The sequence below is a fragment of the Trachemys scripta genome, chromosome 5 (assembly GCF_013100865.1).
Source record: "Trachemys scripta elegans isolate TJP31775 chromosome 5, CAS_Tse_1.0, whole genome shotgun sequence".
In the NCBI taxonomy this organism is placed as follows: domain Eukaryota; kingdom Metazoa; phylum Chordata; order Testudines; family Emydidae; genus Trachemys; species Trachemys scripta.
In genome coordinates, this window is record NC_048302.1 from 83411927 (window position 1) to 83439174 (window position 27248).

Below are 27248 nucleotides of genomic sequence, written 5' to 3' on the forward strand. Positions count from 1 at the left end.
GCCCCTATGTAGGAGCTGTAGGGGGGATATGCCACTGCTTCTGGGAGCCATGCGGAGTGGGGCAAGACCCCAACCCTGCTTCCCAGCTGGAGTGTCAGAGTGGAGCAAGCCCGGGACCTCGCTTCCCGGCAGAAGCTTGAGGGCCATATTAAAATGTCTGGAGGGCCGAATGTGGCCCCGGGCTGTAGTTTGCTTATCCCGATCTAGTCTATTGGAAGAAGAGCAAGTTTAATTTTAGACTAAATCAATTCAAATATTTAAAATTAAAATAATAAAGAGAAATTGGGGGATGTTTCCAGCAGAAAAATAAGCAGACTTGTTGTTCTAGTCCTAGATGCAATGCCAATCACAAGCTACACTGCTTCATTGATCAACAAGGTAGTATAGAAGACTGTCTGCTTTTCTTAAGTGTAAGCACACACTCATGGTATACAAAATACAAATCTGTGGCTTTCTCCCTCTGGAACAAGAATTACTACGCCTCTACCTCGATAGAACGCTGTCCTCGGGAGCCAAAAAATCTTACTGCATTATAGGTGAAACCGCGTGTTATGGAACTTGCTTTAATCCATGGGAGTGTGCAGCCCCGCCCCCCCGGAGCGCTACTTTACCGCGTTCTATCCAAATTTGTGTTATATCGGGTCGCGTTATAGCTGGGTAGAGGTGTATTATCAAAGTTTGAGCCACACACCTTGATTAACAAAAGAGGACCTGGTTATTCAACTCAGTACAAGAAGAATACAGTTTTCATGTGTTTGATACTACTGTTGCATGAGGCTAACTACAGCAAGGAAACTTCAGATTTCAGTATCTGAAACATAGTCAGTGAATAGCTGTACATCTCATTTCATGTATAGTAGTGGCACAAGTACTCATAACTTGTTTAGACACTAATCCTTCTTAGAATCACAAAATAGAGTAAAGGATAGGCTTGTCCCTTCTGAATATGGATATTTAATAGTTATTGAAATAAGTAAATGCAATTTTTTGGTATTTAATTTTTAAATACTTGGGGGCAGTGAGATATTTGTGGGGGTGGGGGAGGAAGCATACGAGTACCTAGACAAACTTCAGAGTAATAGTAACTGTTCATGAATAGGTATCATAGTGGTGTTGGTGCATGTCCATAGAAAACAGCAGTCAGATAATTACATGAGTTTAGGGAGTCAAAGTTGCTCCCCTGGAGCACTTTATGGGGGGGATGGGGTGGAGAGGAAGATTTAATGAGGCTCAAGCAGCAAAATTTCTTCCCTTTTCCTCCTATCTGCTGTTGCTGAAACTAGTTTGGCCTAGTTCACGCTCCCCAGCATCCTTTGACCATTTTCCTCCTTGTATTCCACAGCTCTTTCTGGCAGTGTGTGCATTTAGGGATCACTCTGGTCAAACAGGGAGTTGGAAGAGATAGGGGAGAAGACTGAGTTGGAAGTGGGCGAGGGTGTTCAGGAGAGTAGTCCCCAGACACTGGAGGCTAGTGAAAACTGCTGATTGGAGCTGAAAACTGAAGGAGATAGTCCTGGGGGTATTCTGCACCAAAAATTTTGGGCCAAAACATTTACAATTCCTCTCTCACTATTTTAAAATGCTGTACAATTCTGCATATTTTATTTGTCAAAATAACACAATATAATCACACCAGTTTCAATCATTTTTGTAATTTATTTCAAAATACCTGTCAACAAGTATGTCTAACAATACAGACTTAAAAGATTCAGGAAATGTGTTTTGCCATAGATTCTTTACTAGTATATTAATACAGAACTTTGAGTAATAATCCATTTAAAGTACAATACAGAAATGTATTTCCTGCGCCCTTCAGAAGCAATGCAAAGGCTTGGGGGAGTTGGGGTAATGGAGGCACTCAGGGAGAGGGAAGTAATTGTTGGGAAGGAGCCTGGGTGTGGGTAGGTGTGTGTGTTGGGGGCGTGGGGGCAGGGAGGGGATTGTTAAGGAGTTGGGGAACTTCCTCTATTCAGACCTTGGCTGACCCCTAGCCTCTCCCATTCAGTCAGGCACATCTGCCCTGTCCATGTGTGTCCCTGAACCATCACCCCCATTCCCATGTGTCCCTGCACTTCCACTCAGCTACCCCTACTCTCTCTGCCCCCATTGTCCCTGCATCCCCACTTAGCACTCCTGCCTTGATGTGGCCCTGCACCCCCACTCCCCTTCAGCCCTGCCACAGTTGGTCCCACTCACTAGCTCTTCTGAATCCCAGTCCACTTTGACCCCAGCGGCCCCGCTCTGTCCTCTTCTTCCCACCCCCACCCATAGCCTCATGCCTCCACACCTGGCCCTGTGGGCAGGAAGCTGTGAGGAACACAGCCTCTCATCCTCCGTATTGGCTGCTGACTGCTATATCTGGTGAGCCAGATGCCTCAGTTCTGGTGTCAAAGCCTCTCCTGGTGGGCAAAATGCATAACTGCAGCGCCTCTCCAGCAGAATGTATTTTCTGTGGAGAAAAAAAATCTGCAGGGGACGTGAATTTTGTGCGAGCACAGTGGCACAGAATTCCCCCAGGAGTAAGGACAAATGTTGAAAGTAGCGTGTGCATGTAGGAAGGGAGAAAGGATGCATCTCCCATGGCTGTATAATATACAGGGTGCTGTCCTGTATCAACTTTGCAAGACATTTCAGAGGGCTCTATTGTGTCACTATTAGACCACATTCAGCAGAGAGTAATTAGAAATAATGGTCCTGGAATGTTCTGAAGACATCCCCAGAGAGAAGTGCTTTGCTTGTTAGTTTGTAACCTGGAGAATACTTCTGGTGTATTATAACAAGAAATACAGAAATAATTCTTTCTCATAGCTACAAAATGGTGGGTATCAGTAATAGTTTGTGCTGCTTTTTAGGAGAACTTAATTGCCCCCTTTTAGAACCTGGCTTTTCAGACCACATTTTCTGTAAATCTGTATTAAATACTAACATTTTCCTTCTCCCCCCCCCAACATACTCTCATTAGGCCAGCGTTGAAGACTGACTGAGTTCACTTAGTTGACTTTCTAGCCAGCAGCAATAGAAGTGGTGCTATTAAGATAGGGTGTGTGGAAGAAAAATGTAATCTTGTTCTGTTGACCAGAAATTAATATGATAACCTGAGTCATGCTCTAAAGTACTTCTTAAAGTACATTTATGGAAGCTCATTCAATTATGTGGTATTGGTTTTATGGGTTTTTTTTTCTTCTTCTTCAGACAAATGATACATCTGCCTGAAAGATACTGTGTGTTTATATCCCTAAGCAGTCAATGAGGAATGAAATTTGAGACAGATGACTTAAAATTTAAGTCCCCAACTGAAAGACTGCACTTCAAATGAAATATTTACTTTTGGAATGTTAAATGGGTGCACATGTTTTAACGTTTTACTCTGATATAATTTTACTGAGAGAGAAATTTAACTTCCACTGTGTAAATGCTTCCAGACACTGAAACTACACAAGAGGGGGAATATGCTTAAAAGGAAAAGGTGGGGAGGGAAGCCCCACAAACCTAAATTGCTAGGCAACTTCTCTGTAGCCTGAATTCCTCTGAAAGACAAATACAGTGTTAATGTAAGTACTACCAAGAGCATGCTTTATGGGGCTCAAATCAAAAAGGCACCACAGTATTTAAGATATGCATATCAGGGGTATTTCTGTGGCTGGGTCTACACTACCCGCCTGAATCGGCGGGTAGAAATCGACCTCTCAGATCCATTTATCGCGTCCCATCGGGACGCAACAATCAATCCCCGAATCGACGCTCTTACTCCACCAGCGGAGGTGGGAGTAAGCGCCGTCGACGGGAAGCCGGGGAGGTCGATTTTGCCGCCGTCCTCACAGCGGGGTAAGTCGGCTGCGATACGTCGAATTCAGCTACGCTATTCACGTAGCTGAATTTGCGTATCTTAAATCGACCCCCCCCCCGTAGTGTAGATGTAGCCTCAGTTGGCATCAAAGCTGTGTCATGTCTTTCCTTCTGTTTGGACATTTATAGAACTTTTACAAGATGGGTACTGAAGGCAAAAGTATGATACAGTAACTCCTCACTTAAAGTCGTCCCGGTTAATGTTGTTTCATTGTTACATTGCTGATCAATAGGGAACATGCTCGTTTAAAGTTGTGTAATGCTCCCTTCTTTGTCTACTGCTTGTAGGAAGAGCAGCCATTGCAGCTAGCTGGTGGGAGCTTGGGAACCAGGGTGGACCAGCAGCCCCCTATCAGCTTCCCGCTCCCCTAAGTTCCCTGTGCAGCAGCTGCCCAGCAGGCTAGCAATTGCAGCTATCCCTTCCCCCACTGCTCTATGCTGCTCCTGCCCTCTGCCTTGGAGCTGCTCCCCGAGACTCCTGCTTGCTGTGCAGGGGGGGGAGGGAAGGAAGAGGTGGGCTAATGTCAGGGCGTCCCCCTCCCCTCTGCTCCTGGACTCCACTTACCCCATCTTCCATAAAGCAGGGGGGACACATCAGGGCTCAGGACCGAGGGAGCTTGCAGCAGCTGTGGTGTCAGCAAGCTGGTTTAATTAACAAGGCAGTGTACTTAAAGGGGAAATGCGCATATCGCCTTCCATTTCTGTTGCATTGTAGAGTGAGAGTTAACCCTTGAGGGCTCAGCCAATTGCTAGTTCATCATTTAGCAGTAAGGGAAATATCCCACCCTCTGACTCCTCCACCTCAACCAAGCTTCACAATCATCATCACTGTGTACCAGTATTAAATTGTTTAAAACTGTGTGTGTGTGTGTGTTTATGTGTGTGTGTGTGTGTGTGTGTGTGTGTGTGTGTATATATATATATATATATATAATATATGTGTGTGTGTATAATATGTCTTTTGTCTGGTGAAAAAAATTTCCCTGGAACCTAACCCCCTCATTTACGTTAATTCTTATGGGGAAATTGGATTCACTTAACATCGTTTCGCTTAAAGTTGCATTTTTCAGGAACATAACTACAACGTTAAGTGAGGAGTTACTGTAATTCCAGAAAATGAATGAGCTTCAGACTTGAGGTTGCTTTTCATGTGGAGCACAATCTCGCCATCATGAAGATTAAGTTCCTTAAACTTCTTAATTTAGTGCTGCCAGATGAATAGCCACAGAGATTGAAATCCCCTAGTTATGTACAGGACAAGTATACTATGTCACAGAATGGCTGGCCCCTGTAACTGAAGCAGGTCCCGCTCCCCTGAGTCACAGCAGGGGCTCTCATTTGGCAAGGCAGCACCCAGAGACCGTCAAAGGTCACGGGGAGACCCATTGAGTGGGAATCCAGATGTCAGTCAGGAGACTGGAGGAGGTCTTCGGGGGAAAGCTGCAGAGAGAAGTGGAAAGATCTCTGCAAGTCTTCACTGGGAAGAGGGAACAATTGGCTAGGAGACTGTATGTTTAGGACCTGAGAGAAGGCTGAAGGTAGGCGAGCAGCAAGAGGAATCTGCAGGCTGGCACCCCAAACCAGATTGCCAGGGCTGAAGCAAGGAGAAGCAGAGGAGAGAGTTGCCTGCTGGGCCTCAGAGGGCTGAAGGCAGGGGAGCCTGCTGACATATCCCAAGGCTGGAGAGCTGGACGCAGAGGAACTATGAGAGGGCCAGTGAGAATGAGGGGTGCTCCCAACAGAGACGGCTGTCGGGATTTCTGTTGGGAAGTGTAGTGTTGCTCTCCTGTTGGAAGGGATAGGGTGGCTGTTCTGGTCCAGGAACAGTAGAGAGCTGCAGTGGAGAACTGGGACACGGTAAGGGACATTGGGGCTGTATGTTGCATCTATTATTTGGACTATGCTGGGGGAAATCTGGACACTAGTTTTGGGACTTTTGTAATAAATTAACTGCACAAGGGCTCTTTGCCCACAGGAAGCCTCTGGACTATTGCTGGGGAGTCTAAAGGAGGGAAACCGAGGCAGATGCATCCATCATGCCATGGCCTGCTGCAGGAGAGTGCTTCAGATGGGGCTTCCTTGTATTATCCTTCAAATGTGATTCAGCAGTTACCTGGATGTGAAAGAGTTCATTCCCAGTCTATGTGAAGTCATTGATTTCTGCTGTAACTGCCAACAAGGGTGTCAGTTGTGGTGCGGTGGCATTGCGGATATGAACATCTGCTCACAGGGAACTCAACTGACTACAAAACTCCTTCTACATTGGCTACTGAGCAGCCATCAGATGGTCAGAACTGCCAGTTACTACTAGTATAGAACAGATTTTAATTAGAAACTGGAGCCTTTGGATGTTACTACATTACACATAACGTTGAAATAATACTAGCAATTCAGGGTTACCTAGTTTTCAGATTTTAAGAGCTCTGTGTTAGGTTCTGCAACAAATCTTGTCATTTACTTAACGGGAGAAATTCTATTTGCTATACCGGACTTATTTCCCCCCAAAAGCTTTATCATGCCTGCGTCCTCACTGTTAATTGTTCAAAAATGCTAGTTTTAATCTATAGCCTAAGTAGGTGTGTTGTAGACTATATACCCCAGTAATTTCTCCTGGCTTGTCCCTGAAAGACTACGCAAGGGGCATGTAGTGTAAGCAAAAGGGAGACTATTTTTGGCAAACTACTTTTCATCCTGAATTGCAGCAAACTATATCAGGGTAAGTATGTGGGATTGAAGCTTCTGGTCCTGATATAAGAAGCACAATATCTACATAATGGGAGATTTCTTAATGTGTTTAATTGTAATGCTTCTGGTACTCTTTCAAACATTTTCACTTACAAATATGGAAATTTCTCCTTAGCTCTTGAAGGAACCTCTCTAGAACTGACTTGCATGCATGCAACCAAAAGTATCTAGTGCAGATTATCTGAGTGCACTGTGCATTGTAAACTAGGAAGCTGAAGTTGGCAAACAAATCTGGGGATATAATCTTGGCACCACCTAATATAATTTAAAATATGGCTCAGGTATCAGGATGAGAATTAGAATGGGTCTCCAGTGTACTACTTTAGGACTTCCAGTGTGTCCTATATACAACGGGCCCAATTAAATCCAGTGGCACTTGTTCCAATAACTCAACATTACCCAATTGCACTAGCATGAGTTAAATAGCTAATGGTTTTAAGGACTTTAAGAAAATAACCAACAATGTCTGGTTATAGTAATACTTTGGCTCAATTAAGTCTTTGATCCTCCCAAGTAGCTGTGGGTATGGTTTAAGAAATGGTGTTGGTGCATGATAACCTCCGATTATTTTAGCTTTTTGTCCACAGTGGTACTTGTGGTGAGGTATGGGGAGGGGGCACTGCTTTGGAGGAAAGACTGCAGCCCTCTGCAAGCCCTTGGGCCTTACACAGGGTCTCTTTGAAAAAGTTTGGGTAGTTCAGCCGAGTTTGAGGCAAATGTCAGAACTTGTGGATGTATGATTAAATTGAGTGGACAAATCTTCTGAGTTACATTGTTTGCTAATCCATTAACTAAATGTTGGTCATGTTGGAAGAATTGCTTAAATTCTGTTCAAATGTCTCACTAAGGAAAATTATTAAGACTTTGTCCTGTTGAACTTTTTCCAGCCTTCACTTTATTTGGGAGTGAATCCAGTCTTGACCCAGAGGTACTTATTCCTTCATATTTCTGTTCTGTCAGTAGTTCACTTCTACTTGATTGTAACACAGGAAGGGGAGGAAAAAAGTGTGGAAATAGATTGTGTTATCCAATGTGGTCTTAAATTTCTTAAAACCTAAGGTTTTTTGTATCTTTGGGGGAGAGGTTTAATTTAAATATGGAGATTTAACATCTGCTGCTGATTAGACCTTCCACAAAATTATTCAGCCATCGTAGAATCCAGGACCAGAAAAGACCTTGAGAGGCCAACCAGTCCAGTCCCCTGCACCCACAGCAAGACCAAGCATTATCTATCTATCCCTGACAGGAGTTTGTCTAACCTGCTCTTAGAAATCTCCAATGATGGTGTCAAAGCTGGATCCCCACTTTGAACTTTAGGGTACAAATGTAGGGGCCTGCATGAAAACTTCTAAGCTTAACTACCAGCTTAGCTCTGGTTCCGCTGCCACCATTTCAATTTTTCCCTCCCTGGGAAGCCTTGAAAAACCTTCACCAATTCCCTGGTGAATACAGATCCAAACCCCTTGGATTTTAAAACAAGAAGAAATTAACCATTCCCCCTCCTTTCTCCCACCAACTCCTGGTGAATACAGTTCCAACCCCCCTGGGATCTACAACAGGGAGAAATTAACCATCCCCCCTCCTTCCTCCCACCAACTCCTGGTGAATCAAGATCCAAACCCCTTGGATCTTAAAACAAGGAAAAATCAATCAGGTTCTAAAAAGAAAGGTTTTAATTAAAGAAAAAGGTAAAAATCATCTCTGTAAAATCAGTATGGAAATTAACCTTACAGGGTAATCCAACTTAAAGAGCTCAGAGGACTCCCCTCTAGTCTCAGGTTCAAAGTACAGCAAACAAAGATAAACACTCTAGTAAAAGGTACATTTACAAGTTGAGAAAACAAAGGAAAACTAACACGCCTTGCCTGGCTATTTACTTACAAGTTTGAAATAGGAGAGACTTGTTTAGAAAGATGTGGAGAACCTGGATTGATGTCTGGTCCCCCTCAGTCCCGAGAACGAACACACTCCCAAAGAACACAAACAACAGCCTTCCCCCCCCCCCCCCCCCCCAAGATTTGAAAGTATCTTGTCCCCTTATTGGTCCTTTAGGTCAGATGCCAGCCAGGTTACCTGAGCTTCTTAACCCTTTACAGGGAAAAGGATTTTGGAGTCTCTGGCCAGGAGGGATTTTATAGTACTGTACACAGGACAGCTGTTACCCTTCCCTTTATAGTTATGACAGATGGAGATTCCACAACCTCCCTTTACACCACACCATCATTCAGACAGTCTCTCCCCAACACCATCAAGGGCATACGTGCATGTATCCAGAATTATTTTTGTCATTTGGCAGGCATTGCAAGTATTGAGTGTAGCATATTCATTAAGGTACACATCTATTGTAGAGTACTCACATTAAAGAGAAAAACAATTGTGCAAGCCAGAGAAGTTTTGATTAAATTGGTAGGTGTTGCTAATACATGGCAAATACTGCCCCCCACTGTCAGTGTGAACTCTGAAGTGTTTTCTAGGTCATGAAGATGTAACCCTACAATGATTTTCTTAGTGAATCAGTGGTCTCAAAACTCCTTACACTGTCTTCATCCAGTTGAAGTGTGACATATTGTCCCTCCATTGTGGACAAGCAGCTGTGGGGACCACTTGTGGTCCCCACATCACAGTTTAAGACCCACTTCTATAGGAGAAAATTACAATGCTTGTTCTGTTCTGTTTTGTTTTCCTGCATAACCATTTTAAATCTCATAATAAATGTCATCTTATATTGGAAAGAGAACTCTGTGAACACAGCCAGACCTTCCCTGTGTCCTACTCGATTCTAATTCCTGGCTGACATGACTTGTAACAGTAAAATAGATCTGGTCTCCTCCCCTACTTTAAACAAAGGTGTGTACTATTTTACAGCTCAAGAGCAGATGTTGGACTTTTATCTTTGTGAACAAACTACAGCATTTTGCATCATCAACTTTCATTTAAAAACTTGAAAAGCAAATTTATGCCATGTCTAGAGAACACTTCCTCCTATCCTTTTGTAGAAATGAGATTGAAAATCTTTCAAACTGGTTTAATTTAGTTTCCAATTATCTCTATAGATTTGGTCCACACCTATTGTAATAGACTTATTTCAGAAATCCATTCTGGATCTCTAACAGAATTGAAATTGATTCTAGCTGTTACAGGTCCAGAATGGATTTTTTGAAGTAAGTGTAGTACAATAATTAACACTATAAAATCAGCCTGTCCTGCCCTCCTCATTTCCTTTTCTAAGGTAGGCACATAGATTATTTGCCTTGGGCATAGTACAGTAAGCTGGACAAGTACCAAGTTGGGTTTTGCTTATAGTATTTGTTAAAATCTCTTAATTACCTAAATAGGCAAGTAATTGTCTGTTATATTAGTTACACCTTCCAAATCTGAACACTTTTTTTTTTTTTTTTTTTTTTTTTTTTTTTAGTGCTTGTTTAAACATGATTTATAAAGACTATCCCTTCAAATTGTCCAACAGACTGGAGCACTAAAGGAAAGTCTCCATTTCTAAAGTTTTCCTGGATTTCTTCTCTGCTAATACAACCAGCAGTGATAGCATTGATGGAAGCTCTTACTGTAGACAAAGCAATGGCCTCTAGCATCTTACCATTGTGTAGTCTAATCCTGCTTGTTGTAGGACTAGTAGTGACAGTAAAACAAGTTTCTGTGGTTACTGATAGTTATACCAATGATAGGAAGAGCTGGAAGTTGGGGAAGAAAGTCTAGCGTATCCAAAGACTGAGTGCAGATTCTAACAAACTGTGTTCCTCTTCAAAATAGTATAGGAAGGGAATGTCCAGGAGTTGGATTAATGGGGTTGGAGTCTGCAAATCTTATTCCCAGTTCTGTTGCTGACTTTTATGTTTGGAAAATTACTTATCTTATTGGGCTCAGTTTAACTACATTTAAAATTGGGGTAACCGATCTGTGTAAAGGTGGAAGGAAAGCACAGTGTAACTTTTTAAAACCATACATGTTACAGCAAGAGTTTAGAAGCTTGGGTAGGAACAAGAAGAACATGAAACACCAGGGAGCCAAACCACAAATAACCATGCAACCCTGAGATTTTGACTTTCAATTAACACTGAAATGGAAATAAATTTAGCGAGTAAAGCAGAGGAAAAGGTGCATGGAAACCATGTGATGGAAGAAGAGTTGCAGTGATACAGATCGAGAAATGTTGCCGTACAGGAAATGAACACTTTTGAAAGTGCTGATGAGGCTTTATTATAGCAGCTCAGAAGCCCACTTCTATAGAAGTAAAACCATCATAAAGCCCCAAGGAAAAAACTTAATTTTGGAAAAGACTCACTAATACAAATCATTTTGAGCGTGGGTCCAAGTGGGGAATGCAGAGGCCTTATTCAACAACTGATTTAAGGAAGTAAAATGTGCTGGTACCCAACTCCTAGAATGATGTATGGTCCCCTCATGCAGGTGAGGAAACAGAAGCTGAGAGACACTGCACTCTGACATCATTCTAGGAGTTGTAATGTCAACAAATATCTATATTCACTCAGACATTTACTCAATATTCTGCTGGCCCCAATACCTTGCTGCCTGAGGTAGCTTCCTATTTTCTGTATAACTGCGCCAGCATTGACTGGTGGTCTATTCCTATGGTGTTCCCCTGTTGCAATCTGCCAGGAAGCCAAGACCATCACATCCTAGGGCAGAGGAGACTCGGCCTACCAAGAGTTATTGCTCTTAATGACAGAGTCTGAAAAGAGCATTAAACATTTATTTTAGATTATTTTTCAGCCCATTATTGCCAGTAGTCTTGGTAAGAGGATCCATTACAGAATTGAAACTTGTGAAGGAGGACTACGTTTTCTGAACACTTTTAATCTTTAGACTGTCAAGTAATGTAAACTTTCAGCCCAAAAGGTGAAATTTTTTTTGGAAAGTTGAGTGAAATTTGGACAATGGAAATTGTTGCTAGAGGTGACCAACAAATGACTGTTATAATAGGGTCTTCATTTGAATGTTTTTTGCTGTCATCCTATTTCATTTTTGTTGCACCATAATCCGCGCCGGCTCTACCATTTTTTCCACCTCAAGCGCGCGGGCAAAAAAAAAGCCGCCCGGACTGTGCCCCCCAAGAATGGACGGAATGCTGCCCCTTAGCATGTGCTGCCCCTTAGCATGTACTGCCCCAGGCATGTGCTTCCTCCGTTGGTGCCTGGAGCCGGCCCTGATCATAATAGAATTATTGAGAGTAACACAACCTAAGGAATGATGATTCCCATAGTAACATAGGCTTGATTTATGTATAGTGTCTTGTGTGAACAAAATGGAAAGGCTGATAAAAGTTGTGTGGCAACAAATTCTGGTGCCTTTGTAAATGTTTTATGCTCTGAAGCATCTGAATGGCCCACAAAGATTTCCAGAAGTTGATTATTTCATTGCTGGAAGAGATGAATAAACAAACTTGAATATCCAGAGGGGACAGTGCAAATGTGAGTAATTGAAAAATTACCATATGAAACATAGATTGTATGTAAATAGTGGAATTAATGTTTGTCTAAATACGACCTGGCAATCAGAATGGAAAGTGAGACAGTGAAGTATTTAACATACTATGGCTATGTCTACACTACAGCCGTGATCGACGCTCTGAGATCGATCCACCGGTGTTCTATTTAGTGGTCTAGTGAAGACCTGCCAAATTGACAGCAGATTGCTCTCCAGTCAACCCCTGTACTCTCCTAACTCTTCTTGTTGGAGGTAAAGTTATTCACGTAGCTGGAGTTGCGTAGCATACGTCGACTTACTGCGGTAGTGTAGACATAGCCTAAAGGATTTTTCTGCAGAAGAAGCTTGCTCCAGACCAGCAAGCAGCGTGGGTGTTTGAAATGTTCCCGGGTGTATTGCAAGGTTTGTGTATTAGACTTGTGTATTAGACAGGCTTAGTTCTTTGAAGCACATTAAATATTTTCAAGTCCCTCTTCCCTCCCTTCTTCATTTCACTTCCACCAACAGCACGTAATTTAGGAAGAAATCCATGCCCTGTGGAGGGAGACGAGGGGTAACAAATATATTCAAGTTAGAAATAATAATGTAAATGTTGTATTGATGCCTAACCCAATGGATGATGTAATGTGCAATGTACAAATATGGACTGTATGGAATTCCAGATTCTCTCTAAACAGAGGATCTCGCATTACAGTGGATACTCGCTATGCACATGGTAGATTATGTCAAACTTCAAGGTAAAGGTTGAAAGACAATGTGCTGCTGTTAACAGAAGCAGAGAACCTTCTGCTATATAAGGTTTTTATCTTCAACAGACAGATTGGTTCAGCATCTAGGCTAGGCCAGGCCGACCAAGCCACAGTTAATTCTCTTCAGTTCTGGAGAGATTTATATATTGCTCAACTTTCAAAAAGCTCTTCCTTTTCCTCTAAATTCTGCTTCAGATTTGGTGACTGTTAGTTAATGTAGATAAACAGTATCCCCAGACACAGCTGACTTCTGACCTCAAGGAGGGCAGAATTGAGAAAGGTAACAGTATGAGAAAAAGGTTAGCGTATGTGTGGATCTGCAGCACTGCTCCAAAAAGTGCTTAAAGGACACTGGCTTCAAACAGCATGGGTACTGGGTAGGTTGTAAGACGTGAGGGATGGTAGGCTTATAAATTCCCCCCTGGCTCCTATGATTACTTGAATAAAGATAGTACCAATTAGCAGCAACAAAGTTGCACAGATAGAGGATCATGTTCAGAACTTCTTTATATTGTAGTGATGCCTAGAGGGGCCCCAACTGAGACTAGGGGTCCCCTTGGGCTAGGCACTGTATGAACCTACAGTAAGAGACCGTCCCTCTCCTGAAGAGCTTATGATGAGAGCTGACTGAAAAGGGGGAATCCCTCTTCTTCCTGATAAGGCGGGGCAGAGCATCCCTGTGGACTACTGTGCTTCAATGGAAGGTATCAGAAGGGTAGCCGTGTTGCTCTGAATCTGTAAAAAGCAACAGAGGGTCCTGTGGCACCCTTAGGACTAACAGAAGTATTGGGAGCATAAGCTTCCATGGGTAAGAACCTCACTTCTTCAGATGCAAGATGTACTTGCATCTGAAGAAGTGAGGTTCTTACCCATGAAAGCTTATCCTCCCAAAACTACCGTTAGTCTTAAAGGTGCCACAGGACCCTCTGTTGCTTTTTTCAATGGAGGGTTTGTCAGATCCATTCTAGGTTCAACAAAACATTTCACTCTGAATTGGTGTTCTCCAATTGAACAAAATTTCCGACAAAACTTAGTTACCATTTTGACAACTTAAATTGTATTATAATCCCCATGTGGCAGCTTTTGAACTGAGAGCAGAGATTAAATTACTTGCCCAGGGTCAGCCAGAGATGAACCTAGATCTCCTGAACTCAAAATTGAACCCAGACAAGTTCCTTTCTCACAAGGCCATCTTCCCTTTCAAACTGGTCCCAAATAGGCTTGAGAAATTACATTTCAAACAGGTATTCTGTTCCCTTTGTAGGGAAATAGAATTTTAAAATAGTGGCATGCTGGAAGAATACCTGCATTACCAACAGACAAATGTCATGGGTGCCCAAATGCTCCACTGGGATAAAAGTTCCACCCCAAATAGTCAACTTACCAAAACCTAGCAAGTAGGGGCAATGATTGCATAATAATCGGGATTGGGGGATGGAGTCTGCATTTTCCCTGGCTCTTGAAACAGACAATGAACTTTGCGGTGAGATAAGGGGAGCAAAAGGGAGCAGCACCCTTGGAGCTCATGAGAAAAGTGGATCCTCTTGGCATTGAAGGTTGGAAACTAACTGTAGATGAGAAATCTTCTCAAATATTGTAATTTGCTGAAATTGAGTTTGTCACCTAGAAAGTGTTTTGTTTTTACTTTTTTTTTATTCTTGTTTATCACTTAAATCTCTGTTCTTTGTTGTTAAACTCATTTTTTTTTATTACAAAACCATCTCAGTGCTGCATACTGAAGTGTCTGTCTTCAGATAAACAGGCCAGTGTGTGTCCTGTTTCTTTTGGAGGCAGCAAACTTAACCTCTGAGCGTCCAATGAGAGGGCCTGATCATTAATTGCAGGAAAGGTTTGGACTGGCAGAGTCCTGAAGAGTTTGCTGGTGGGTCAGGGAGCTAATAGCTTAGCAGTGGCAAAACTCTCACTTGCTGAGGCTGAGAAGGGTAATGAGGTCTCACATTTCTAGGAACCCCAAGCAGGACGTTGCACTTGTTATGCAGCAAGCACACTAAGATGGTCAAAAGCAGGAGATCAAGGTGGCTAAAACTCTTACTGCTTCAGTGTTCAAAAATGTGTGCGCTTTAGTGGAAAACTGTTTTAAATGACAAAATCTTTGCCTATATTTGTTTATTCTGTGACCGGCATCTGCAAGAGGAAAGGAATATTGGGATCAGACCTGTCGGCTAGTCATGCTGTGCCATTTGTCTTCTGGGAGTTGCTTGTGGAAGGAACAGATAAAAATATATGGAGCAGAAGAGTAGGGTCATTCTATGTTCTTTAGGCTCTAATCAAACAAGTAGACCTCCCAATTTGCCTTCTACATTGTGCTACTTTCCAAACATACTTGGAATTAGTAGGCTTAATTCAGACACTGTGTAGCATTTTCTTCAAAAAACAAACATCACTGTTTAAAATCTTTCAACAGATTAGTAAAATATCCATACATTTCACTTTCTGGAAGAACAGGCAGCCATCCTTGTTCTAGAATGTTTTTGTTGTTGCTAGTAAAACACAAATCTCCACATTCAGTGCACTAACAGGATTTAATTATTTCATGACTCAGTAATTCTTTAAACACAGTTGACATTTTAAGTCTTTGGACAATTAATACTCTTCCCAGTGTAGGTATTTAATGGCTGTTTTTCATTTTTTTTAAGCTAATATGTGAACAGCCAAGTTAAAACTAAAGTAAGTCTGCAGATAGACAAATCTTTGCTTGAGTAAAAGAGATGAAATAAAGCTCCTTTTCGCAATCTCCTGATCTAGCCAGTCCCATTCTCCACTCCCTTTCTGACTTCTAGTCTTCGTCTACACCAACTTTCTCCTTGTCCAACCAGTCTGTTTCTTCCCATCCTCCCAAATCAATCTGGCTCCCATTTTCCAATGCAAGTCCCAATCTCCCCCAGCTGCTATTTCTGCCTATAATAATTATAAGACATTTTTGTCTTCTCTCAAAAAATTGATGAAGTAGTGAAAAGATTGGTTGAACATCTTTGTTTTCCTCTCCCCCCCTCCCCCCCCGCAATGGTCACCTGTTCAATTTCCATTCCCCACAAGTAAGTATATATTTAATTTATTTTTAAAGATATTTATTTAGGCTTATTACTTTAAAGGTTCATACACCATGTGTAATTAAACATGGTACTAAATAGCAGTAACTATGGCTATTGAAGGTTTGGCCACATAGAATTACTCTTCAGTTCTCTAGTCAGTTTATTTTTGTGTAAACAACTTCAAAATGGTGCCAGACTGACACTTGCTTGGACTCTTCTCCTTCCTAGATTTATTGTTCTCGTATTTATAGAAATATGGATGATCTGTGTTTGCTTTTAGTTAAATAGAGAGAATATTTAGGGTATTCTATACAAATACCATAAATGCTTTGTGACTAACTTAACTATCTTTCCATGTTATCATCAAGCAAAACATGAACAGAAAATTTGGCAATTTTTTTTTTGTTTACATACATTGACTTCCTGTTTGAGCTTAATACCTCATTAGCTTTGAGACCAGGTAGTCTGAGTATGAAATAGCCATCCTGGACTAATAGTCGCAAACAGGAAATATTCTCAAGTAACATAAATCCTGAGATATGATTGAGTGAGTGTCTCTCTCAAGCTGGAATAGAAGCTGAATCATTTTATAGCAGCATAAATGGATAAATGAAAGCAGAATGTAAGAAAAGGTGTAAAACAAACTTTAGTTATTCAGTTTCATAACTGAATACCTATACCACCTTCCTTAAGGTTTTTTTGTTTTTTATTTTCATGGCTTAACTAAAGGAAGGGACTTGAGAGTTGAATTTAGTTTTATAAAGTTTTATTAAATATCCTTAGCAGTAGCTAATAGTATAGGATATAAGAAGGCAAAAATAGTACTGGACTGTGAGTTGGCTAACTAGAAAATTGGTCAATATAACCATTCATGTTTTCTGAACCAAATCACACACCCACAATAACAATTAGAGGCTGAGCATATCTTGGGAAGAAGACTTTGTTTAGATTTTTGATAGTCCCTCAGAATAGGGCCTCTCTTGTGCCATTTGGTTATCAACTCCAGTGTTGCTAACATAACAGAGGAAAAGCAATCCAAAACTAGATCACAAGAAAATTTGGTCAGTTCTTCCATACTAATTCATCAAGGCCTCTTTTCCAGTGGGTTTATAATAGTCAACCCCTTGTTACCTAATTTCCAATGAACATTACCACCAGGATCTGATTAGCACTCCTAACTACCTGCGATCAACTCCTACACTTGTGATGGACTGCATAGACTGGGTGCAGTTCAAGAGGCTTGTACACTTGAACAGTTTTATGTCTGTATCCATCTAAACTTGAAAGGCAGTATGAAACCATTAACTGTGGTAGACACATGTACAGTGTCCTACAATCTGAGTTAACAGTAATTTAATTCTAATTCTAAAGTAGTTTTTGAAAAGGACGGACACTACTATAGTCCTTTTCTGGTGCATTAGTGAGCAACCCAAACTGCTGGAAAATAAACACTGTTAAAAGTACCTATCTGAATTAGGTACTTGATGTCAGCGGGTTGCTTTATCCCATTTCTGCTGGGTGGTCCAATTTGGATCCTGTTCTTGGAGGTGCTGGTTTGGACCAATCAAATAGTGATCCATACTTCTGAAGATTCAAATGGTCCAATCAAAATAAGTGGTCTTCTCTCACCATCCAATCAGGGAACAAGGCATCATCTTTGAGTTCTTGCAAATGAGGCTGGAATTTTCAGCCAGAATGTCTCAACTGCAATTCAGTCTCTTAACACATCTTGTCAAACCACCTTGTATAAAACAGGTTAGGCCACAGCTGTTGGTACAACTATCTTGGGATATACCTAGTGAAATACACATGTGCTGAAAGAGGTAAATAAAAAGGAACTGAACAGCATGCTATATCCAAATGGCTGGGCAGTCGGGTATCTAACTACTTGCAAATATGCTTACGTAGAATTATTATGAGGTCTATAGTTAGACATGAAAGCTAGCTTTTTAAAAGCAAAGTTAACCCACCAAATTTTGCTGGGTTGCTAGGCCTACTGAACGAAAAACTTGAAAACACATCAAACAATATGGAATAGATAATCTTCCCCATGCTATTCTGCCACTGGTCCTCAACTGTGAACTAGAGAATTTAGCTCAGGGATGAAGATACCTGATGTTCCATTATCAGTTAGTATGTGGTCTTCTTGAGACTGTCCAAAGGCAGTACTAGTTGTAGTGATGGTGTTTGTGGCAAAGGCACTCATGGATTTATTCATTAACATCTAATTAGGAACATCAACAGAAGGACACCCAGTTCAGCATAGTACTGAGGCCATTAACTGAGTGATTTAAAACTTTTATGTGCAGTTAAAGGCATTCATTTGAGCCCTTCCCTTGAAGAGAAAGGGGTTTTTGAGTTCTTATGGATGCCTCTTGTGTTGCAAAGCCAAACATATTGGCAACAACTCCCACTGGTGCTTTCGATGGACACCTGGAACAAATGACTGTTGGGAGTGACTTTCCGAGTGACATCCCACATACATGGATGACAGCAAAGGATTTAATAGGTTGGGTGTGGCAAAATCAGGCGGTTGTTACACTAACCAATACTCTTGTTGAAATTTGGGACTGAACTATTCCACAGAGCTCTGTAAGGTGTGCTCTGCTTCTATCTAGTGTCTTCAATCAAGTGTACTGACTGTAACCTGAAATAGGATACTTCACCAGAGGGCTACCTGCTTACTTCTCCACATAAGTGGTAACTAGCTGCTGGTGTGCAAACCTTCCTGATGGCTTGGACCCTGTGACAGCTGTTGTCCCTGGATATATTATTCCACAGTAAGACATCTGTGGCTCCTGCTGGAGCAGAGATAGAGAGTTAAGCTGCTATGATGGCAGAAATTAAAGCTAGCCAGGAGGCAATGAAAGCCGGCCAAAAGGAATTAAGATATGGCATGGAAATTTCCCGAAAGGAAATCAGAACAGTTCTTGATGCACAGAGGAGCCAGCAACAGATGAAAGATGACTTCAAAGCAGAGATTAAATCCAGTCAATTGGAATTAAAAACTGTAGTTGAGGAGATCCAGACAGTGAGGAAAGAAATGGAAGTTCAGTTAAATGCCCAGGCTGATCTGGTATATCTGATTGAAGGAATTAGCAGCAATTTGACCAATGTTGTTAAAGTTTTCCAGAAAATGGAAAAAAGCCAGAAAGCTTTGACCAGCCTGGATCTTGCTAACAGAGAGGATCAGAAGCACGGACTAAAGGATAACAACGAATGCTTGAATGAGGAAGTTAGTCTTCAAACCACTCTAGAAGCTAACAGTTTGATGAAAGAACACGAAAAGAGGATGGCTTGGGGTAAGAGAAAAGTTAACTGATCCTCGAATTACAAAGCTTGGAGGTGAAAGGTTTGATTGTTTCTGCTCCAATTCTTTCTTATTTAGCCTTGTTTGGAACACTTTTTTTTAGAAATTCTATCATTGATATTTAAAAAACTTTTTCTAAGGAAAAGAACCTCAGTTTAAAGTAGAGGGGCATTAGCATGTACTCAGAGGTAAGGTTAAGATTTTGTCACAGGTATTTTTTGTAAAAGTCACAAGCAGGACATGGGCAATAAGCAACAGAAGCCCAAGCCCCCTGGCCTGGGGCTGGAGCCCTGACGCCACGAGGTGGGCCAATAGCTCAGAGCCCCACCTCCACGGGGTTGAAGTCACAGAGGTCTGTTAAGATCATGGAATCAGTGATCTTTTGGACTAAATCCATATCCTTACTCATGGGGTATGTCTACACTGCAATAAAACATCTGCAGCTGGCCTGTGTCAGCTGACTCTGGGGCTGCGGGGCTATAAATTGCGGTGTACACATTTGGGCTTGGCTGAAGCCCGGGCTCTAGAACTCTCACCCCTCATGGAGTCCTAGCATTTAGGAGCTGGGATCTTGCACGGAAGGGTGGGTCCCAGATCAAGCCAGAATTTCTCCACTGCAATTTTACAGCCCTGCAACCTGATCCCTGTGAACCTGAGTGATCCGGCATGGGCCAACTGTGGGTATTGTTGCAATGTTGACATACCAATAAAGTCACTTGGGGTAACGCAAAAGTTCTATAAACTCAAGAAAGCAGAAGAAATTCTCAAGGGGATAAGCTTTGGGATGTGGCAAAACTTAGTCATTCATAGGGGCAGAATTTCAGTTGCTATTCAGCAACTAAGTGCACAGATGTAGAAGCTCAAATGGTTGTCAGGATTGAATGTTTTGTTTAAAAAAAAAAAAAAAAAAATATGGACCAAGCCACTCCAAAGTAGCTCAGGTAAGACTTTACAGGAGTGCTTACATTCCTTGTTATACCTGGGCTCTTAAATGTAACAAGTATATGGGATACACCCTACTGATAAAATAGTTCTTCATTTTCTCCTCCTGCGCAACTTAATATCAGATTGGTCAGACTCCCAGTGGAGTCAGGGGAACCAGTTCCTAAATTAAAAAAAAAAAAAAAAAGGCTTTCACAAAGAGGTGGGTCTGGCTCTGATTCAGCTGAATGGCAGCTGCATTCATTCAGCCAGACAATTGTATTATAGAGCCCCAGGGTGTCAGGAACCTGAGTCTTCAGCAGAGCCAGTCTCCAGGCAACCCAAGGAGCTGGTCTGTAGTATGCTGCCTAACAGGCCACACCTCCTGTTTGTCTGCTCACTCTTCCAACCAGGCTCTTAAGCCCAGCTGCTGCAGTTCAGTGGCTGCTCTAAGTATTTGCTTGTGTGGCTACAATAGCTCCTGTCCTTATCTTGGTGCCCCAACCCTTCCCCTGCCCCACTGCACTCCAGGTAACCAGATTCTGACCCTTGGCTCTGGTTCCTGACTACCAACTCCAGCTCTGACCACCGGGCACAATTGCGTGTATCCTGGTCATTGGCACAAGGTAGATCTCTGAGGCTAGGAAGAGTTCTCAATTGAGGACTGTCCCAAATGTGTGCAATGCACTTTTCCCAGAGATGTAGGTATTCGAAGCTCTAGCCAATATGCACTGACCAGATGGGTGCAGTTTAATAAAATATCCAATTCCTTGTATGTTGACAGATGAGCACAGCGGTCTACATAATTATGAGGATGACCCTATCTAGTAACATTGCTTGTGAGATCTGGAACAGTCTGCAGTGTTTAATCATCAGAAGTTAAGTGCAATGGCAGTTAAGGTGACCAGATGTCCTGATTTTATAGGGACAGTCCCGATTTTTTAGTCTTTTTCTTTATAGGCTCCTATTACCCCTCCACCCCCATCCCAATTTTTCACACTTGCTGTCTGGTCACCCTAATGGCAGTAGACACTGAATTTAAAAATGGACTGGATTGCATATTGTTATAAAGACACTCTCATTATTTCCTGAGGTGGGGGCGGCAGCACTCAAGGACTCTTAGGGGAGAGAGTGTGTGGGAGGAAATGTATACATTACCTTGAGGAGATCCTTAACACTTGGCAAAGGAAAAGGACCACGATTGGTTTAATTTTCCTGAATGAGGACTCTGCTTTCAAATGTTTGTGTAGTTGCTCTAAGCCACCTAAGGTTGTTACTAACAATATTGATACGTTAGACTAACAATTCAAATGCATTGATTCTCAACCTCATTTCAGTGATATGATAGAAGGATATTGATATACTGAATGTATCAATATTATTTCACTGGCCTTTAGAGCTTTTGAAGGACTTTATAAACTACTGATTATCATGCATAAGAAATTTTGGAATTTTTTTTTCTATTTTTTCCATCACCTCTCTCGAATCGTTACAAATTTAGTTTCCTTTGATTCTCAGCTTTTAAATTCAATGAACCTTGATAGTTAATCTAAAGGCTCATTTGTCTTGATGTTTTCATTAAACTACCTTGGGATATCTATATATTGCATATAAGGCCTTGTCTTCACTTACCGGAGGGTCCGGCGGCACGCAATCGATGTTCTGTGATCGATTTATCGCGTCTGGTTAAGACGCGATAAATCGATCCCGGATCGATCCCGGAAGTGCTCACAGTTGGCGCCGGTACTCCAGCTCGCCGAGAGGAGTACGCGGCATCGACTGGGGGAGACTTCCTGCCGCATCTGGACCGCGGTAAGTTCGGACTAAGGTACTTCGAATTCAGCTACGTTATTAACGTAGCTGAATTTGCGTACCTTAGTCCGAAGTGGGGACTTAGTGGGGACCAGGCCTAAGATTTGCTCACAGCCTGTGAGAACTATAGGGAGACACTGGCCCTGCTTGTACAGCTACACACTGCTGACTTTCCAAATTGAAGGCTATAGAGAAACCTTGTACACCTGGAAGAATCAAATACTGAATTTAGATATGTTGGTCTCTTCTGACGTGACATGATCTAGTTGTGACACTACTCCCCATGTTCTTCAGAGATATTATTGTGATATGATTATGGCATAACTATGGAGATATCCCATCTCCTAGAACTGGAAGGGACCTTGAAAGGTCATCGAGTCCAGCCCCCTGCCTTCACTAACAGGACCAAGTACTGATTTTGCCCCAGATCCCCAAGTGGCCCCCTCAAGGATTGAACTCACAACCCTGGGTTTAGCAGGCCAATGCTCAAACCACTGAGCTATCCTGATGTACTTTATGCAAAATAGGTCATGTGAGATATTGAAAAGGTTATGATTTACTGAATATCATTATCCTATTTGAATGCATGTACCATTTTGGTATCTGAAATTAGGAATATTGTCTATGCATCTATTACAAATGTACACCCAGGGGACACCCACTAGGCAGAAGACACTCAGGTTAGATGGCTGGCTGGGAAGGGCCATTAGGGAGAACAATAGGGTTTAGAAGATGCTAATCTCCCACCGGGGAGCCTTCCTGAGGATACTACAAACAGCCTCTGACTCATGACGGCTATGACACTATGGGATCATGTGACCAAGTCACCTGGTACAGGACTCTATCATAGAATACTTGTGTTTTTCCACTAAAAGGCATGGGAACTGAAGTTGGAGAAAAAAGGGTTCCTGCCATATGCAAAAGCTATTTTAAGGCAGGGGAGTGACATCATCCTGGGTTCTTTACTGACTCTACCCAAAGGAGACACTTGGAAACATCTGAGAAACAAGGTCTAAACTTGGGGAGAAGGGCTGAACCCAGGCTGGAGAGATTTCTAATCAGTGAAAGGTATATCTGGGGTTTTAAACTGCAAGCAAGTTCAGCTTGCCATCAAGAATCTCTGCAAACTGACTTAAAACAACAATTAGGGTGAGAACTCCTATCCAGTTTCTTTAGTATATTAAGCTTAGATTGAGTTTTTGTTTTACTTGCTAAGTAATCTTCTTTGATCTGTTTTCTATCCCATACAATTACTTAAAATCTATCTTTTGTAGTTAATAAACTTGTTTTGTTTTGTCTAAAACTAGTGTGTGGAAATCATTACTTGGGGCAGAAAGCTGTATATATTCCTCTCCACATTGAGGGGGAGAGCGAATTTCATGAGCTTACGCTGTACAGTTCTCTGTGCAGCGCAAGATTGTATAATTTTGGGTTTGCCCTCCAAAGGGGGTGTGCACTTGAGTACGTGGCAGTTCCTTAGTTGAGCCTTCCCATGCAGAGCTGCACCTGGGTGTGTCCCTACCTGTGTGTGGGCTGGAGGGGGCTTGTGGGCCTGTTGCAGCAGTACACTGTAAAGGGAGCCCAAGATGGTGGGTCATGTGGGCTCAGTGGTATCCCAGTTTCAGGCAGCACCCCAAGGTTGGGGTGGTGGTGGGGAACCCATCATACTAGTGCTGTTAAGTGTCAGAATTTGCCACGTTACAATATTAAAGTAGGTAATCCTCAGGCTGTGCATAAAGGGATAGGGGAAGCTTAAAGTGTATTGGATGTTTGACAGATTTAGTAAGTATTTGATCAATGACAGACATTATTAGTACTAAGAAAAGTGCTCCAGGTTTGGCTAATAAAAGGTAAATGTGAACTGAACATGGTGGAATCTTGCAGTGGAAATTAAAGTATGAAAGGGATCAAATACATGTAGGGAGAATGCTTTAATATATTTAGTAACTTCCAGTTCAGGAAATGTGAAATTGTTACAGACCTGGAAAATAGATGACATTTAATGTATGAAAATTAGACTATTCACTAGATAAACTTAGAGGTGAAGAAAAGCTTTAGAACTAAAGAACCACTTCAGTTCTTTCAAAATGCTAATCAAAATTGCAGTGTAAAGAGTTAGCTGAAATGCACTTAATGAACAAATGTAAATGAATAATCAAGAGCAATTTGAGTTGTATATGGCTTTTGTGGTATGAGAATGCTGAAGCTGTTGTACAGACCCTTATCCTCAAGACCATAATGCCATTAAAAAGTAACCCTTTTGACCCAATCAGAGGGGTTCAGGAAATGTTTTTTAAAATATTTGTTTCTATTTCCTTTGTGTTTTGACTTCCAGCTTTGGTAGCTAGTAAAACTTCAGAAGTGAATACTTTAATTAGAATGTCTTTGTTTTGTTTTGTTTTTTTGTTTTTATTCTAGTTGAGAGAGGCAAGCAGAGGAGTCCTAAAAGTTCATGTATACACACACAAACCTCTCCAGCTGTGCATTCAACTGAAACAAAAACACGCGAGTTGGCACAATACAAAGCAAAATGTGAGAACCAAAGTGACATTATCCTGCATTTGAAGAAATTCTTGGCAAGCAGTAACCAGAAGTTTGAAGCATTAACAGTTGTGATCCAGCACCTACAGTCTGAGGTAAGGCTATCCAAATGCAGTAGTCTTTGCTTGAATTTGGTGCTGTCTTCTGAATCTGGCAGGGCCTCTGGATATTTAATTTGTACACATAACAAGTCTTCATTTGAGTCATCTCGTGAATCTATGCAGCCAAAAAAACCCACAAAACCCAGTGGCAGCAAGTCTTGGAACCCAGGTGAAGCGGCTCAGGCTTATGCTGTTGGGCTAAAAATAATAGTGTAGGTGTTTTGAGCTCTGAGACCTAGCCAGGCTCCAGCCCAAGCCCAAAAGTCTACACTGCTATTTTTAGCCCAGCAGAGTGAGCTTGAGTTACTTGACCCAGGCTCTGAGACTCACTTGCACAGGGTTTTTTGCTGTGTAGATCAGTGTTAACATGTGTCAGGGCTGAGCCCCAGCACTCTAGACTTGACAGTTCAGAGCTCTGGCATCAGTGGCCTTGCCATGGCAGTTACGAAAGTTTAAAAAAAAATTGCTTGAGCTCCGGCATCTTTCATTACATATTAAGCACTGGTGTAGATGAACCCATAGGAACCTTCCAGTAGGAGTGCTTTCTTTTTTTCTATAGCGTTCATTTTTTGTACACTTATCACCTTTTGTTTCATCTCTAAATTATATAAATGTAGTATGGTGTATCTCTCTTCCTATGGGGGAAGTCTTCATAGAAATGTAGGCTGTGTCAGCATTTGTTACCCTTCTCCAGGCCTTTTTTCTAATAGAACCTTTAAGATATGACTACAATTAAAAACAGTATCCAAGATGAGGTTCTTTGCCTTCAATGCCTTCTCAATGTTAATTGAAGGCCTCCAATTAATCATACTCAATATATGTCAATACCATTAAACTGTCCCTTGCTAATGCATCCTAATATTGACCACCTGCATTGAGCAGGTGTTCATTATTCTGTTTACCATAATTTGCAGATATCTTCTAGTGACTTAATTTACTTGACAATAAGTTGTGTACAACTAGTTCAAATTATTACATCCAATATATACACTGTACTATCTCCTATCTACTGTTTTGAAAACCTTCTGCAAATAATATGCATATATATATATATATATATATATATATATATATATATATATATAGATCATTGGGTCACTGCCATAGCCCTGTTTTCTTCTGCTTTGAAAGTACAGAGCTGTCTTTGCAACTCTTAATGACACCCCTGGTATCAGCCAGTCAAAAGCTAAAATTTATTGTAAATATTTTCTATTTGGATATTTGGCCCCATAGCTCTTACTTTAAAAAGACTTGTTTTGGTGGCATGTAAGGACGGTGTTACATTTGACGAGCAATCCAGTCAACGCTTAAGGACCCTTTAAATATGGTTTGCTCTTGTACAAAAAACCTAGATTCAAGTGATTCAATGTATTATTTCAGCTAATGGAAGCAGGAATATTCTGTGACATTGTTCAGCTTCTGTGTAAAGGGTAAGCATCTTTCCTGATCACTTTTAGAGACACAGAAGACCCAGACAAGTATATTACCCTGTATCTGACAACCTTCTCAATATTTCACCAAAGGGGGTCATATGTGGTCTCTGCTGAAAGCTAAGAACTACTAATTGTCATGGTTATTGCAATATGTTTGATTGGGAAACAATTTGAGTTCTTCTTCGAGTGATTGTTCACGTCCATTACACATTAAGGGGTACGCGCGCCGCGTGCACGGACGTCGGAAACTTTTTCCCTTAGCGGCTCCCGTCGGGCCGGCGGGGCCCCCTCCTTCCCGCCAGAGCGGCGCCCCGCTCCAGGGTATATATATCCCTGCCGACCCGACCCCTCCAGTTCCTTCTTACCGTCCATGGCGGCGTTGGAACAACTCTGTCTCTCGTCTGAGAGTGTCCCTTAGCAATAGTCATTAGAGTTATCTAGCAGTTATCAGTTAGTTGTTGTAGTGTTTAGTCAGTAGTTAACAGCTCATTAGAGTACTTAAAGTTCCTGCCGGGGTTGTTTGTTCAGCCCCAGCACCGGCCCTGGGCGGTGGGGTATGCCACACGCCCAAGGTTTTAAGGCCTGTGCCACGTGCCGCAGACCTATGCCATTGAGCGACCCCCACGCTTTGTGTCTTCGTTGCCTGGGGGAGGCTCACCAGAAAGAGCGCTGCAAGATCTGCAAGGCCTTTAAGCCCAGAACTAAAAAAGAGAGGGACTTTCGCCTTAAGCAGCTGCTCATGGAGACGGCGTTACAGCCCTCCACTTCGACGGCACCGTCTGCCTCCGTGCGGAGCGCCCCCGGCTTCGGTGCGGGAACCGGCGCCGACGGGTCACTCCAAGCCCGCGGCACCGACCCAGCGGGGAAATGCACGACGCCGATCGTCTTCGCCGGCGAAAGTGAAGGGCCAACCTAAGGCCCGAGGTCGCTCCCCGCACAAGAAGGCGGCACCGGTAAAGACCTCGAGTGCCCCTAAGGCCGATACGGCCCCAACACGGGCCCCGGTAGTGGCTCCAGCGCCGAAAGGCCCATCGAGCCCCGGGATGAGCGCGTCGAGCGAGGATGAAGGGCTGGAGGAGCTCGTGGAACAGCCCTCCACTCCGGACACGTTTGAGGCAGCTAAGGACCTCATTGCCTTGTCCGTTGAGGCCCCGGCACGCGCTGAAGGCGCCCTGCCTATGCTGCCGCGCAGAGGCAAGCCGGCGATGGTGCGCCCATCACGGTCGCAGTCTCGGCACCGTTCCAGGGACCGGTCCCGGTCGAGCTCCGCCTCG

The 27248-nt window shown here is 42.4% G+C and overlaps 1 protein-coding gene across 6 annotated transcripts in view; it reads left to right on the top strand.

Annotated features, from left to right (window-relative positions):
• MTUS1 (microtubule associated scaffold protein 1) overlaps positions 1-27248 on the top strand; it is a 215152-nt gene that overhangs the window by 113400 nt on the left and 74504 nt on the right. For all 6 annotated transcript variants that reach the window (XM_034772661.1, XM_034772666.1, XM_034772663.1 and 3 more), the window contains one exon: positions 24318-24535. In XM_034772661.1, the coding sequence (XP_034628552.1) occupies positions 24318-24535 (218 nt within the window). The remainder of the gene's footprint in view (positions 1-24317; positions 24536-27248) is intronic.